Source organism: Pseudophryne corroboree, chromosome 1 (assembly GCF_028390025.1).
Source record: "Pseudophryne corroboree isolate aPseCor3 chromosome 1, aPseCor3.hap2, whole genome shotgun sequence".
In the NCBI taxonomy this organism is placed as follows: domain Eukaryota; kingdom Metazoa; phylum Chordata; class Amphibia; order Anura; family Myobatrachidae; genus Pseudophryne; species Pseudophryne corroboree.
In genome coordinates this window covers 759,209,000-759,222,359 of record NC_086444.1, presented here as the reverse complement: position 1 = coordinate 759,222,359, position 13,360 = coordinate 759,209,000, and the positions used below count along the sequence as shown (strand labels likewise).

The 13,360-nt window shown below is 42.4% G+C and overlaps 1 protein-coding gene across 1 annotated transcript in view; it reads right to left on the bottom strand.

Moving 5' to 3' along the window:
* MMRN1 (multimerin 1) overlaps positions 1-13,360 on the bottom strand; it is a 150,140-nt gene that overhangs the window by 8,083 nt on the left and 128,697 nt on the right. Inside the window, exons 5-7 of the mRNA XM_063917280.1 lie at positions 8,411-8,587; positions 4,164-6,119; positions 2,987-3,133 (exon numbers count right to left, since the gene is read on the bottom strand). Of these exons, the coding sequence (XP_063773350.1) occupies positions 2,987-3,133; positions 4,164-6,119; positions 8,411-8,587 (2,280 nt within the window). The remainder of the gene's footprint in view (positions 1-2,986; positions 3,134-4,163; positions 6,120-8,410; positions 8,588-13,360) is intronic.

Genomic DNA, 13,360 nt, shown 5'->3' with positions numbered 1-13,360 from the left:
TGTGTCAGGAGAAAGTCCTGAAGCTACAGGACAGGATTCCTTGCTTCCTTTCTCGTCCGCAAGTGTCGATACATTTGGCGATGCAGGTGCTGGGCCTCATGGTATCAGCATTCAACATGGTGGAGTATGCTCAATTCCATTCTCGCCCCCTCCAGAGGCTGATTGATTCTAGCCAAGTGGGACGGCCTGCCTCACCAGATCAGGTCTCAAATGATCTCATTGACTCTGGAGGTCCGTCTGTCGCTGCTCTGGTGGCTCCAGGACCAACAATTGTGCAGGGGCCGTCCCTTCTGGATATCCAACTGGGTCCTGTTGACGACAGATGCCAGTCTAAGAGGTTGGGGCGCGGTGCTGGAGCAACACTCCCTTCAGGGTCGGTGGACCAAGGAGGAGTCCCTCCTCTCAATCAACATTCTGGAATTGCGGGCAGTCTTCAATTCATTGAACCTAGCCCAGCATTTAATTCAGAACCGTCCAGTTCAAGTGCAGTCGGACAACGCCACCACAGTGGCTTACATAAATCATCAAGGCGGCACTCGAAGCCGTCTGGCAATGAAGGAAGTCTCACGGATTCTACATTGGGCGGAACGCCATCTACTGGCCAAATCGGCAATCTTCATTCCGGGAGTCCTGAATTGGGAAGTGGACTTTCTCAGTCATCAGGACGTGCATGCCGGCGAGTGGGGCCTCCATCCAGAAGTGTTTCAACTCCTAGTGGAAAAGTGGGGTCTTCCAGACGTAGATCTGATGGCATCTCGACACAATCACAAGGTTCCGGTCTTCGGAGCAAGGACAAGGGATCCTCAAGCAGCATTCGTGGATGCGCTGGCGGTGCCGTGGAGGTTTCGGCTGCCATACGTGTTCCCTCCGGTGTCACTCCTGCCCAGGGTAATTCGGAAGTTCAAGCAAGAAAAAGGAATTCTGCTTCTCATAGCTCCAGCGTGGCCCAGACGTCACTGGTTCTCAGACCTGCAAGGCCTATCATCAGAGCGTCCAATTCTACTTCCACAATGCACAGACCTCCTCGTTCAGGGCCCCTGTGTCTACCAGGACCTAGCCCGGCTATCTTTGACGACGTGGCTCTTGAAGCTTCCGTCTTAAGGGCTAAAGGGTTTTCTAAGGCGGTCATTCAAACTATGTTGCAGGCCCGGAAACCGGCTTCGGCTCGGATTTACTATAGGGTCTGGCATTCTTACTTTGTTTGGTGTGCATCTAACGATTATGACGCTTCCAAGTTTAGTATAGCCAAGTTGTTGGCTTTTCTTCAGCAGGGCCTGGACTTAGGCCTACGTCTGGCCTCCCTCAAGGTTCATATTTCTGCCTTGTCGGTGTGGTTTCAGAGAAAAATTGCGACCTTACCTGATGTGCATACCTTTACTCAGGGTGTGTTGCGTATCCAACCTCCCTATGTCCCGCCTGTGGCTCCTTGGGACTTGTCGGTGGTTTTGGAGGCGTTACAAGAGTCTCCGTTTGAACCTCTTAGTTCAGCTGATCTTAAGTGGCTTTCCCTTAAGGTGGTGTTTCTGCTGGCTATTGCTTCAGCTAGAAGAGTGTCGGGTTTGGGTGCCTTGTCCTGTAGTTCCCAATATCTGATATTTCACCGTGACCGGGTGGTTCTTAGGACTCGTCCCGGATTTTTACCTAAGGTGGTTTCCTCGTTCCACCTTAACCAGGAGATTGTGGTTCCGGCACTTGTTTTTCCTGATCTGTCTCCCAAAGAGAAGTCTTTGGATGTGGTACGGGCTCTCCGTATCTATGTGAAGAGTACTGTTTGGATTTCACAAACGGGGCTGGCCTGCTCACAAGCAGACTTTGACCAGATGTATTAGAATGGTGATTGCACATGCTTATGTGAGGGCTGGTCTGTCGGCTCCTGCTCACATTACGGCCCATTCTACTCGGTCTGTTGGACCTTCTTGGGCGGCCCGCCATGGTGCGACCCTTGAACAATTGTGCAAGGCGACTATGTGGTCCTCAGTGAACACGTTCATAAGGTTCTATGCCTTCGATACTGCCGCTTCCCAGGATGCTTCCTTTGGACGCCGGGTTCTTGTGCCCGCTACAGTGCGTCCCCTCCCATAAGGAACTGCTTTAGGACATCCCCAATGTCTATCCTTGTGGAGCCCAGTGTTCCCCGCAGCAGAAAACGAGGTTTATGGTAAGAACTTACCTTTGTTAAATCTCTTTCTGCGAGGTACACTGGGCTCCACAAGGCGCCCACCCTGACGCACTTAGCTTCTTTGGGTTGGTATGGCATTAGCCGCTGACACTTCTCCTGTCGTGAGAGTGTGGTGTATGTGGCTACTAACCGTTGTCGTCTCTTTTCCTGCTACTGCATTGGGCTTGTTAACTAAAAACTGAGCTCCTGTGCAGGGAGGCGGGGTTATAGAGGAGGCGGCACTGTGCATTCTGGGAACAGTCAAAGCTTTGAGCCTGTTGGTGCCTCGGATCAAGATCCTACTCTGCACCCCAATGTATATCCTTGTGGAGCCCAGTGTACTTCGCAGAAAAGAGATTTAACAAAGGTAAGTTCTTACCATAAATCTCGTTTTCAGTTATAACGAATGTCTAATACTATATTTCCAGGCCTCTGTTATCACTTCATATCCATACCTCCCAACTGTCCTGATTCTGGTGAGACAGTCCCATTTTTCAGGGACTGTCCCACTGTCACACAGCATCTATTCACAGGGAAAGAGGGACAGGGGGCATGGCCAGCAGCTCACAGAGCTCTGGCCATGGCCCCACAGTGATGAAAACTGGGGCGTGGCTGACAATTGCAGCACTTCCTGCGAGGCCACACCTCTATGCACGATGCCACACCCCTAATTTTGGGCACCCCCATGTCCCTCTTCAGGATCCTTTAAAGTTGTGATGTATGCATAACCCTGTCTAGGGCAAACAGTTACACCACCAGTTCCTTATTACCATATTTACAGTACTGTACTGTATATAATTCAAAATTTTCAGCTCCAAAAATACTTGCCCAGAGACTGGCTATTTTCATCCGACATCTTTAGGCTACAATTCACTCCCGCAAATGGATGACGGCATGCACACACAAAGCCCTTCATATCATTAATACATGTTCCACCATTAAAACAGGGAGAGCTTCTGCAACTAGAATATTCATCTGTTGAGGAAGATACAAAAATAATTGTCTTTATATAACTTATGAAACGTGATCATTTGTGCCCTGTTCAATAAAAAAAAAAAAAAAAAAACTATAATTTTCTTATGGGCGATATTTAATAAAACATAATTATCTCATAAAAGCTGGACAATGTGATATTTATACTCTCTGGAAATGGAGATAAACATCTCCTCTCCAGTGGCAGTTGCAGCACAGTCCACAATTCAAATGGGGGAACCACACCAACTGCCACCCCAAACACTGCCAGACATTGCTGTTCAGGACTCACTGGCAGTTGGTGTGGCTCCCCTGTTTGAATTTTGGACTATGCTGCAAAGGTCACTGGAGAGGAGATATTTATCTCCATCTCCAGAGAACATAGATATCACATTCTCCAGCTTTTATGAGATAATTATGTTTTATTAAATATCCCCCTTTATCTCTTTCCACTTTATCAGTCTCCAGGCTTTGTACATCTACTCCTGTATGGGATTGTTATTACTTGTTCTCTAAAGTGGTCCATAGTCAATTAATAGGGAGTTATAGGCAAACTAATGTATTTAGGGCCTTATTCAAAGATGGATGCTATGCTGATATCTTGTGGCAGTTGGCCTATGTGTTTGTACTGCACATGTGCTGTGACCAGAGGTAGGGCTGCAGTGCAGTCCATAATTCAAATAGTGGAGCCACACCAACTGTCATTGAGTCAGAGTCTGCACTGTTTGGCAGCGTTTGGAATGGCAATTGGTGTGGCTCCCCATCTGAATTTCAGACTGTGAAGCAGCCCCACAACCTGTGCCGCCAATGTGCGCTACTGTCTGCAATGGGAGTCATTGTGTGGATTTGGCAACTGCGTCCTTGTATGCAGTGGTTCTGTCCCTGACATCTTGCATCTACCTCTGATTCAGGCCCTTCATTCTAAAGATGATCAAGTGATGCACTGGACCAATCAGAGCCATCCATGTCTTGCCATTGTCTATGATCATAAATCTTAATTATTTATATGACCTTTAAATAGAAACATCCTCACCTTCATGCACAATGTCTGTATTTCTCTGACTACGGCCAATAGCAGTCGCAGTAGGATTAGCGGAGACCTTTTTGGGTGCAGCAGTTTTCTTCACAAGAGGCTTCATTTGTTTCTGAAGTTTGGCAATGTTATTTGTTGCTTCAGATAGAGATTTATCTATGTAGGAAGTTACATTGGACATAATTGTTGCCACTTTAATTTCCACTAGTGAAGTAATTAGCTCCTCAAAACCCCTTTGTAAGCTTGTAATGTTTGGTTGAATTGCTTTAATTAATTGTGGTACACTTTCATTGACTTTTTTAACAGTGATAAAAACAGTTTGACACAAGACTTTTGCATCATTAGCGGTTTTGTTCAGTTGTGGTATGCTTGTTGAAAATCGTACTGATTTAAACTCAAGTGCTTTAATTCTGGAATATACTTCCTGTTGGAGCTTTTCTTTTGGAACAGCTTCTTCCTTTCTTGAACTGAGAGCAGTGGTTTGATTAGCCAGCAACACATTTACCTGGGATTCTAAACTTTGCACATGAGATAGGCAGTTCTTTGCACTCATCTCAGAAAGTTGCAGTTTTTCCTCCATCTGGGTCATGTTTAGCTGATATTGCTCTAGCTTGGACTGCATATCATTTACTCTTTGTGAAAGATTAAGAAAATTTGAAAACAAGTCTATGTTTGGAACTTCAGCATAATCTACACTATGTTCAGCATCCTGTTTTCTTCTGGGTCCATGGGCCAAGGTCTGCAATGTCTTGTTCAGCAGTGGAATAGCCAACATTACACTCTCCAGCTTCTCAGTTGTAGCATTATTGTAAAGCTGAACTACATTTTCCATGTCAGACATGGTTGATTTTGTCACAAAATTATCGTGAATAGAATCAACAGCATTGTTTAATATATCCATGGTGTTATTGAGACCATCTTCAACTTCTAGAAAACACTCATTAATGCGTCTTTCAAACATCTGTTCATTATCTTCTGCTTCACTGTGAAGTGCCTCCTGGCCTTTAGTAAGTTCCTGAACTTTAGTACCTAAGCGATTGAGATATTCTGTGATATTCTTAATCTGGTCAGTAACTTCTCCTATATCATTTCTATGCTCATATTCGGTCGTCATGCTAAATGGAGCCCCCTTTTCTATCAGAGGTTGCAGTATTTCCATGTCATAACACAAGTCACTTATTTGCTCATTCATCTTCTCAATCTTATCATCAAGAGGGAGGACAACATCACACACAGTTTTGTTTAAGACAAACATGTTCTCATTAGTTCCCTTTAATTGCTTCTGAAAATCATTCTTGCAGGATGAAAATCTGTCTTCACAAGCTTTCTCAATCGATTGTTTCTGAAGATCCAGTGTTATTGTAAGGTTATTGATTTTGCTGTCTTGTGAATTGATGTCATCATACAGCTGAAGCATCATGATATTCTGTTTTTTGAATCTACCTTGCAGAACAAGAATATATTCAGTTAGGTTATCATCCATGAGATTATTTGGTGCTGAAATTATTTGTTGCTCATTATGTTCTTCTGTCAACAACTGGCCATGAATCTCCTTTATTTTACTCAGTGTACTATTTAGAGACTCAAAATAGTCTCTGTTTCTGGATTTTTCATGCTCTAACTCCTTTTCTAGAGCTGTATGTTTTTCTTCCATCTTATTAAAAGAGGTAGTGCAAACAAAAGCTGTTTTTTTCAGATGCTCCACTCGGTTTTTCAGCTCTAATACATCATCCATTGTTGCCTTACTCTCTTCTTCTAGAACACACTTTTCATGGGTAGAAGTTATTGTGTCATTTAAAATTTTGACAAATTCCTTAGTTCTTTCCACTTCAAGAGACATTTCAGATATACTTTTATAGAGCTGTGCAACAGTTTCTTTCGTGGATGTCTGGAGTACAGTGAACTGATCCTTAACAATATCTTTGATTAGTTCTGTAATACTTTTAGTCTTCAGATCTAAAAGAAAAAAAAATCTGTTGTAAAATATACTATACTGTTTAAAAAGAAAATGAAACTTTGAAAGTATTTTAAAATGTGTTTTCCTGTCCTTTGTAGACATTATTTGGCAGACTATAAACTTATTCTCGGAATACAGATAAATTAGAGACGTTCAATTTATTAATGACTGATAAATTGCTTCATATATTATATACAGGTTGAGTATCCCTTATCCAAAATGCTTGGGACCAGAGGTATTTTGGATATGGGATTTTTCCGTATTTTGGAATAATTGCATACCATAATGAGATATCATGGTGATGGGACCTAAATCTATGCACAGAATGCATTTATGTTTCATATACACCTTATACACACAGCCTGAAGGTCATTTTAGCCCATATTTTTTATAACTTTGTGCATTAAACAAAGTGTGTCTACATTCACACAATTCATTTATGTTTCCTATACACCTTATACACACAGCCTGAAGGACATTTAATACAATATTTTTAATAACTTTGTGTATTAAACAAAGTTTGTGTACATTGAGCCATCAAAAAACAAAGGTTTCACTATCTCACTCTCAGTCAAAAAAGTCCGTATTTCGGAATATTCCGTATTTCGGAATATTTGGATATGGGATACTCAACCTGTATTAAGAACAACAGTAACTGAAATGTTTATTACATCATTATGTATACAATGATAAATTGAACTATAAAGTTATCAAAAGAAATTGAATTAATTTTAAACATGAAAGCAAAACTAAAAGTAAACAAAAATTAACAGTCTAACTAAAAATAGCAATTTTAAATAGAATATACTTCTGCTTATATAATATGTGCTTTAAAATAACAAAGGCATACCTTTTTTGCATACTACAGGGGCAGACAACATGTGGCATTCCTGCTGGTGTCGAACAACATATTCCAGCATGCCCTGCCACATACGCTGTGAGAGCATATTAAAACTGGTGGAAGGAAATGCTATGATATGTATGGTCCACAGCAGCTGGAGTGCAAGGCATTGCCTACCCCTGATATAATATGTTGCAAATTACACAATTGTACTGTTACTACCAATAAGATATTGTTGTATTTAAATCTGATTTACAGCATTTAGCGAGTCTTAATTTCATTGGTTGAATAGCTCAGCTTGCAATATGTTATTAACTCTAAAAATTGATACTGGTAAAGATATACAAATGACTTTAGTTGCATTTATATTCATGATTGATCAGGTGAAAGGTATAATTCTATCAGTTACGACAAAAGCAAAAATAGATCAATCTGAAATGACTAAACACTAGGATGTACTAACAGCAACTAAAACTGTGCCTATTGCTATCCATTTATTGTTTTTTTGGTTGGACCATTTCATTTAAAACTAAGGAGTACATCACTGATGGAAACTTTGGTATATTTAAAATCCATTTTTACTCATTGAGATGTATAAGTTGTATTATGAGCCACAGGAAGAAGGTGTGTATATAGGGAGGAAAAAGCATCACAATAACCACAACAGTCAAAACATTGTAACGTCTAGAATGCTACATATTTATGTTTATGGGCCGGAATCAGAGGCGGATGGTAATCATACAGCCAGTGTGTCTTTATACGCAATGGCTGTGTGATATAATGCAAAAGCAGCGGGAATAAAAAGCGAGTTGCTTTCGAGAGTGATCAGTGTGAAACTGCCTTGAGTTCAGGATCTTTATGAGAGTAGAGCATTAAAGAGAGCTAGAGGTATCTTAGCTGATCCTAGTTGTCTGAGATATATGGTTTTTGAGAGTTTACTATCTAGTAAATGTTTTAGAAGTGTGCATACATACACTAAGCAGTGGTTTAACAGTTTGTATACTGAAATGCACTGATCTGAATATGATGGAAATGTTTATTTGCTTGTTTTCATGTGCCAGAGTGTTTCCTTCGATTTTCGTTAGCAATTAATTGTGTAAAATTCACCCACTGCAGGTTTCTATGATCCTTGCTGCGTCTGAAGGTGCAGCATTGGATCACTGTTGGATCTCCTTCGGACAGACAGCAGCCATCTGAGTCATCTTAAGGTGACTCAGAATGACTGCCAGAACTCCGCTGTATAGCCCAGTAAGTCCAATTTGGTGGCTGAGACACCCCCGTTTTGTCAAATGCTCCCCATTGTCGCTCTTGTTCTACCACCAACAGACGTAGCCTGTCAATCAAGCTGCAATGTCCATCAATGTATAGCCAACCTCTGAATCAGCCCCGAAATAACTCTCACTTAACTGTAGTTGCATTTAGACTTGGGTTTTTGTCGAGTATGTTTACCTTTTAGGAAGGACTGCAGATTTTTCCCTTTGTCCGCATCATTGATTTTACCTTCCAGAGAATATAATGTTCTGTGTACATCGTGGAGGCTTGATGAGATGTTTTCCACATTCCGATTCAGAAGATTTAGCTTAATCTCTTGGTTATAAATCTGTTCAGTCAGTTTTTGCTGCAATCCTTCATATCATGTATAACAACGATAACAAAATACATTAGTATAAGGTGATACATCAAGTAACTCTGAGAATTGTTGACAACAATTATCTGGCTTATCTTTGTCTCTTTATCAGTGTTCGAAGACATTTACTCAAGTCTCTGAAGATGTGTGATTGATGGTGGGATTGAAGCAAGTAAGATATTTAAGAAAGTTTCTCCTCAGTTATAGTTAAAAAAAATGCTGATAAAACCTTTAAAAAGAAGAGAGCACTGGCAGTAAAATATGTGACATTATTGTAAAACACCAAATTTTAAGACAGAGATGGGGCATTTCAGATTACAGGTTAGTGTAATAATCACAGGAGTGTAAATAAATAGCGCCATGGTTAAATGTTTAAGGGGCCCATCCAAGGAGTGCAACAAGGGCAAAGACTCAGCTCTCCCCCCCCACCTTAAACACATTAGTTCCTAAAGATTAATGAGTGCCTCCAGTTAGAGCCTTAACTAGAGTTTTAGGCGACCTGTGTAAGAAAGAAAATTGTTACTGGATTTTTCCATTAGGAATATAAGGCACGTGGCCTGAATCACAGAGAAAAGCCCATGCTATGATACCCCTTCCCACATTATATATATTTTACACACATTCATAGAGCACTACAAGAAAATGGATTTAAATACCCAGGAAGCTCCCCCTGCTCAAGAGTGTATGCCACCATGCCCCCACAACCCCAGTGACCCAGTGTAAGTATTCTCCCGCAAAACCACATTACATTACCATGTCTTCATCCCCCAGACCCAGTGAGTGTCTGTATGTGTGTGTAAAGGCCCCACTGTGTCTGTCACCAGGGGCGGATTGGCATGCCGGGACGTCAGACCAGATTCTTTTTGGCTGGTCCGGTTGCCCCCTCAGTGGCCTGCCGTCACCCCCTTGTCGGCCGGCTACCGCGATCGGAACTCTTCTCTGATCGTGGCAGCATTTACTGAAATGTAGATGAAAAATGTCCATCGGCGGAGCTGCAGCGCATGTGCAGCCGCAGCAGCCCTACCAGCCCCCCTTTGCAGGACAGCGATGTCAGTCACAACTGATGGCTCCGCTCTTGAGTCTGCCTCCAGCCCCATGTCCGCCTCCTGTCCCCAGCCAGAGCAGCCAAGGCAGACCCAGGAGCCAGCTGCCGCCAATTCTGACTGTGATAGTCAGTGAGTAAAAGTCCCAAAGATATACTGTAGTAGTGTGTGTGCCTGATATATAGTATATAGTAGTAGTCCTAAGGAGTGCCAAAGGAAACTTTCGCCCTGGGCGCCACAAGGTCTAGAACCGGCCCTGGTTGTATACATGTATAGATAGATATATATATATATATATATATATATAAGTGCTCTGCTGCAGTTATAAATATATATATATATATATATATATATATATATATGTGTGTGTATGTATAAGTGTATAACGTGCTCTACCTAGCGCATAGGGTATAATGTGCTCTACCTGGTACAATGTGTATAACTTGATCTGCCTGGTGCAATATGTATAATGTGTTTTACCTGGTGCAATGTGTATAATGTGCTCTACCTGGTGCAATGTGTATAACATGCTCTGCCTGGTGCAATGTGTGTAATGTGCTCTGCCTGGTGCAATGTGTGTAGACGTGCTCTCTGGCGCAATATGTATAACATGCTCTACCTGGCACAGTGTGTGTATAGGAAGTTCTACCTGGTGCAATCTGTATAAGCGGCACTACTGTGTGGTGTAATGTGAATTAGCACTACTATGTGGCCACGCCCCTTCCCCATGAAGCCATGCCCCTAAAATTTTGCTTTCCATTCATACCTGTGATCAGCCCCCCACTCCCCCCCATCCCATTAGAGCTGCTTCCATTAATTTCCTTTACTGGTTTTCAATCCCAATCTGCCCCTGAATAAAGGACAGTGTGACTGAATAACTAGAACTCTCAAGTTAAGTTCATAAATGTTGTATGGATATTAGCAATGGAACGGGTGGGGAACGCAGATAGGGCGGTCAGGAGATGCTGGACTTCAAAAACGAGGGGAAGCTACAACTGAAATTAAAACAGATAATTGACAAGTGCCACCAGCAGCGCCCCCTACCCTGCAGTGCTGTGTGTAGTGGCACACTCCATACATACCTAGTTACAGCCCTGCCCCCAGTGGCCAAATAATCATTTACTTCTTTTTGTAATTGGCTTTAAAAAAGCAAAGTTTTTGCACATAGCATCTCTATGGAAAAACTCAAATCAAGTGTAGGTTTTAGAATGAATTAGGTTTTACAAATGTTATTTAGGTTTACTACTAAAACCCAGTATAATTTATTTATTCACACATACTTTCAAAGAATTTTATTTATATTTATTTACTTTGCAAAGTAAAAGTCCTGTGTATCGTTCCTTTGGTTACATTACCAAAAAAAATGTCTCTATCTTCCTAAAGGCTAAAAATCGTGACATCGAAAAGGGGGCCTTCTGGCCTGCAGTGAACAGCGGATGCATCATAGGAGGTGAGTCCGCTGTCCCCCAGTTTCTAGGCAATCATCCCGCTTCAAGCTGACTAATTAGCCCTATCACAGAAACTACAACATGTAAAGTCTTATCACGTTATTTGATATAGATATATATATACACTGCTCAAAAACATAAAGGGAACACTAAAATAACACATCCTAGATCTGAATGAATGAAATATTCTTATTAAATACTTTGTTCTTTACATAGTTGAATGTGCTGACAACAAAATCACACAAAAATTATCAATGGAAATCAAATTTATTAACCCACGGAGGTCTGGATTTGGAGTCACCTTCAAAATTATAGTGGAAAAACACACTACAGGCTGATCCAACTTTGATGTAATGTCCTTAAAACAAGTCAAAATGAGGCTCAGTAGTGTCTGTGGCCTCCACGTGCCTGTATGACCTCCCTACAACCCACACAAGTGGCTCAGGCAGTGCAGCTCATCCAGGATGGCACATCAATGCGAGCTGTGGCAAGAAGGTTTGCTGTGTCTGTCAGCGTAGTGTCCAGAGCATGGAGGCGCTACCAGGAGACAGGCCAGTACATCAGGAGATGTGGAGGAGGCCATAGGAGGGCTACAACCCAGCAGCAGGCCCGCTACCTCCGCCCTTGTGCAAGGAGGAACAGGAGGAGCACTGCCAGAGCCCTGCAAAATGACCTCCAGCAAGCCACAATTGTGCATGTGTCTACTCAAACGATCAGAAACAGATTCCATGAGGGTGGTATGAGGGCCCGACGCCCACAAGTGGGGGTTGTGCTTACAGCCCAACACCGTGCAGGACATTTGGCATTTGCCAGAGAACACCAAGATTGGCAAATTCGCCACTGGTGCCCTGTGCTCTTCACAGATGAAAGCAGGTTCTCACTGAGCACATGTGACAGACGTGACAGAGTCTGGAGATGCCAAGGAGAACGTTCTGCTGCCTGCAACATCCTCCAGCATGACCGGTTTGGCAGTGGGTCAGTAATGGTGTGGAGTGGCATTTCTTTGGGGGGCCGCACAGCCCTCCATGTGCTCACCAGAGGTAGCCTGACTGCCATTAGGTACCGAGATGAGATCCTCAAACCCCTTGTGAGACCATATGCTGGTGCAATTGGCCCTGGGTTCCTCCTAATGCAAGACAATGCTAGACCTCATGTGGCTGGAGTGTGTCAGCAGTTCCTGCAAGATGAAGGCATTGATGCTATGGACTGGCCCGCCCGTTCCCCAGAACTGAATCCAATTGAGCACATCTGGGACATCATGTCTCGCTCCATCCACCAATGCCACGTTGCACCACAGACTGTCCAGGAGTTGGCGGATGCTTTAGTCAAGGTCTGGGAGGAGATCCCTCAGGAGACCATCCGCCACCTCATCAGGAGCATGCCCAGGCATTGTAGGGAGGTCATACAGGCACGAGGAGGCCACAGACACTACTGAGCCTCATTTTGACTTGTTTTAAGGACATTACATCAAAGTTGGATCAGCCTGTAGTGTGTTTTTCCAGTTTAATTTTGAGTGAGACTCCAAATCCAGACCTCCATGGGTTAATAAATTTGATTTCCATTGATAATTTTTTGTGTGATTTTGTTGTCAGCACATTTAACTATGTAAAGAACAAAGTATTTAATAAGAATATTTCATTCATTCAGATCTAGGATGTGTTATTTTAGTGTTCCCTTTATTTTTTTGAGCAGTGTATATATCCATTGAATAAAATTTAAGGAATTTTGGTTAGCATAGTTAGGACAGCCAAAGTATGATTTAAGTTACCTGATTACCACTTGTAGGGCCTGTCTGTAATTATCAGTGAACACATACCTATACAATCACTGTGTCTGTATGTATATGTGAAGTGACGCAATGGCAAGCTTACTGCCTCAGCAATGGCTAGCTTACTGCCTCACAGAGCAGAGATCTTAAGTTTGATTCCCACCCTATCTGTGAGGCTTGTGTGTTCTCTCAATGTTTGTATGGGTTTTATCTACAGTACGTACTCCAGTTTTCTCCCACAATCCAAAAACATACTGACAGGGTGATAAGCTTCTAACAAAATGTTTTACCATAGTGCATAAGCGTGTGTGTACATGTGGCAAGGTCGGAATATAGATGATAAACTCAACTGGGGCTGGGATTTATGTAAATGATACTGCAGAATCTGTGTTTACTTTATAACTAGGAGCTTTCTGTTTACATTTGAAATGGCTCTGAATGACCTCCAACCCATCAGTTACATGTGGAATGGCTCTGCATTACCTATAACCCATAATTTACATGTGGAATGGC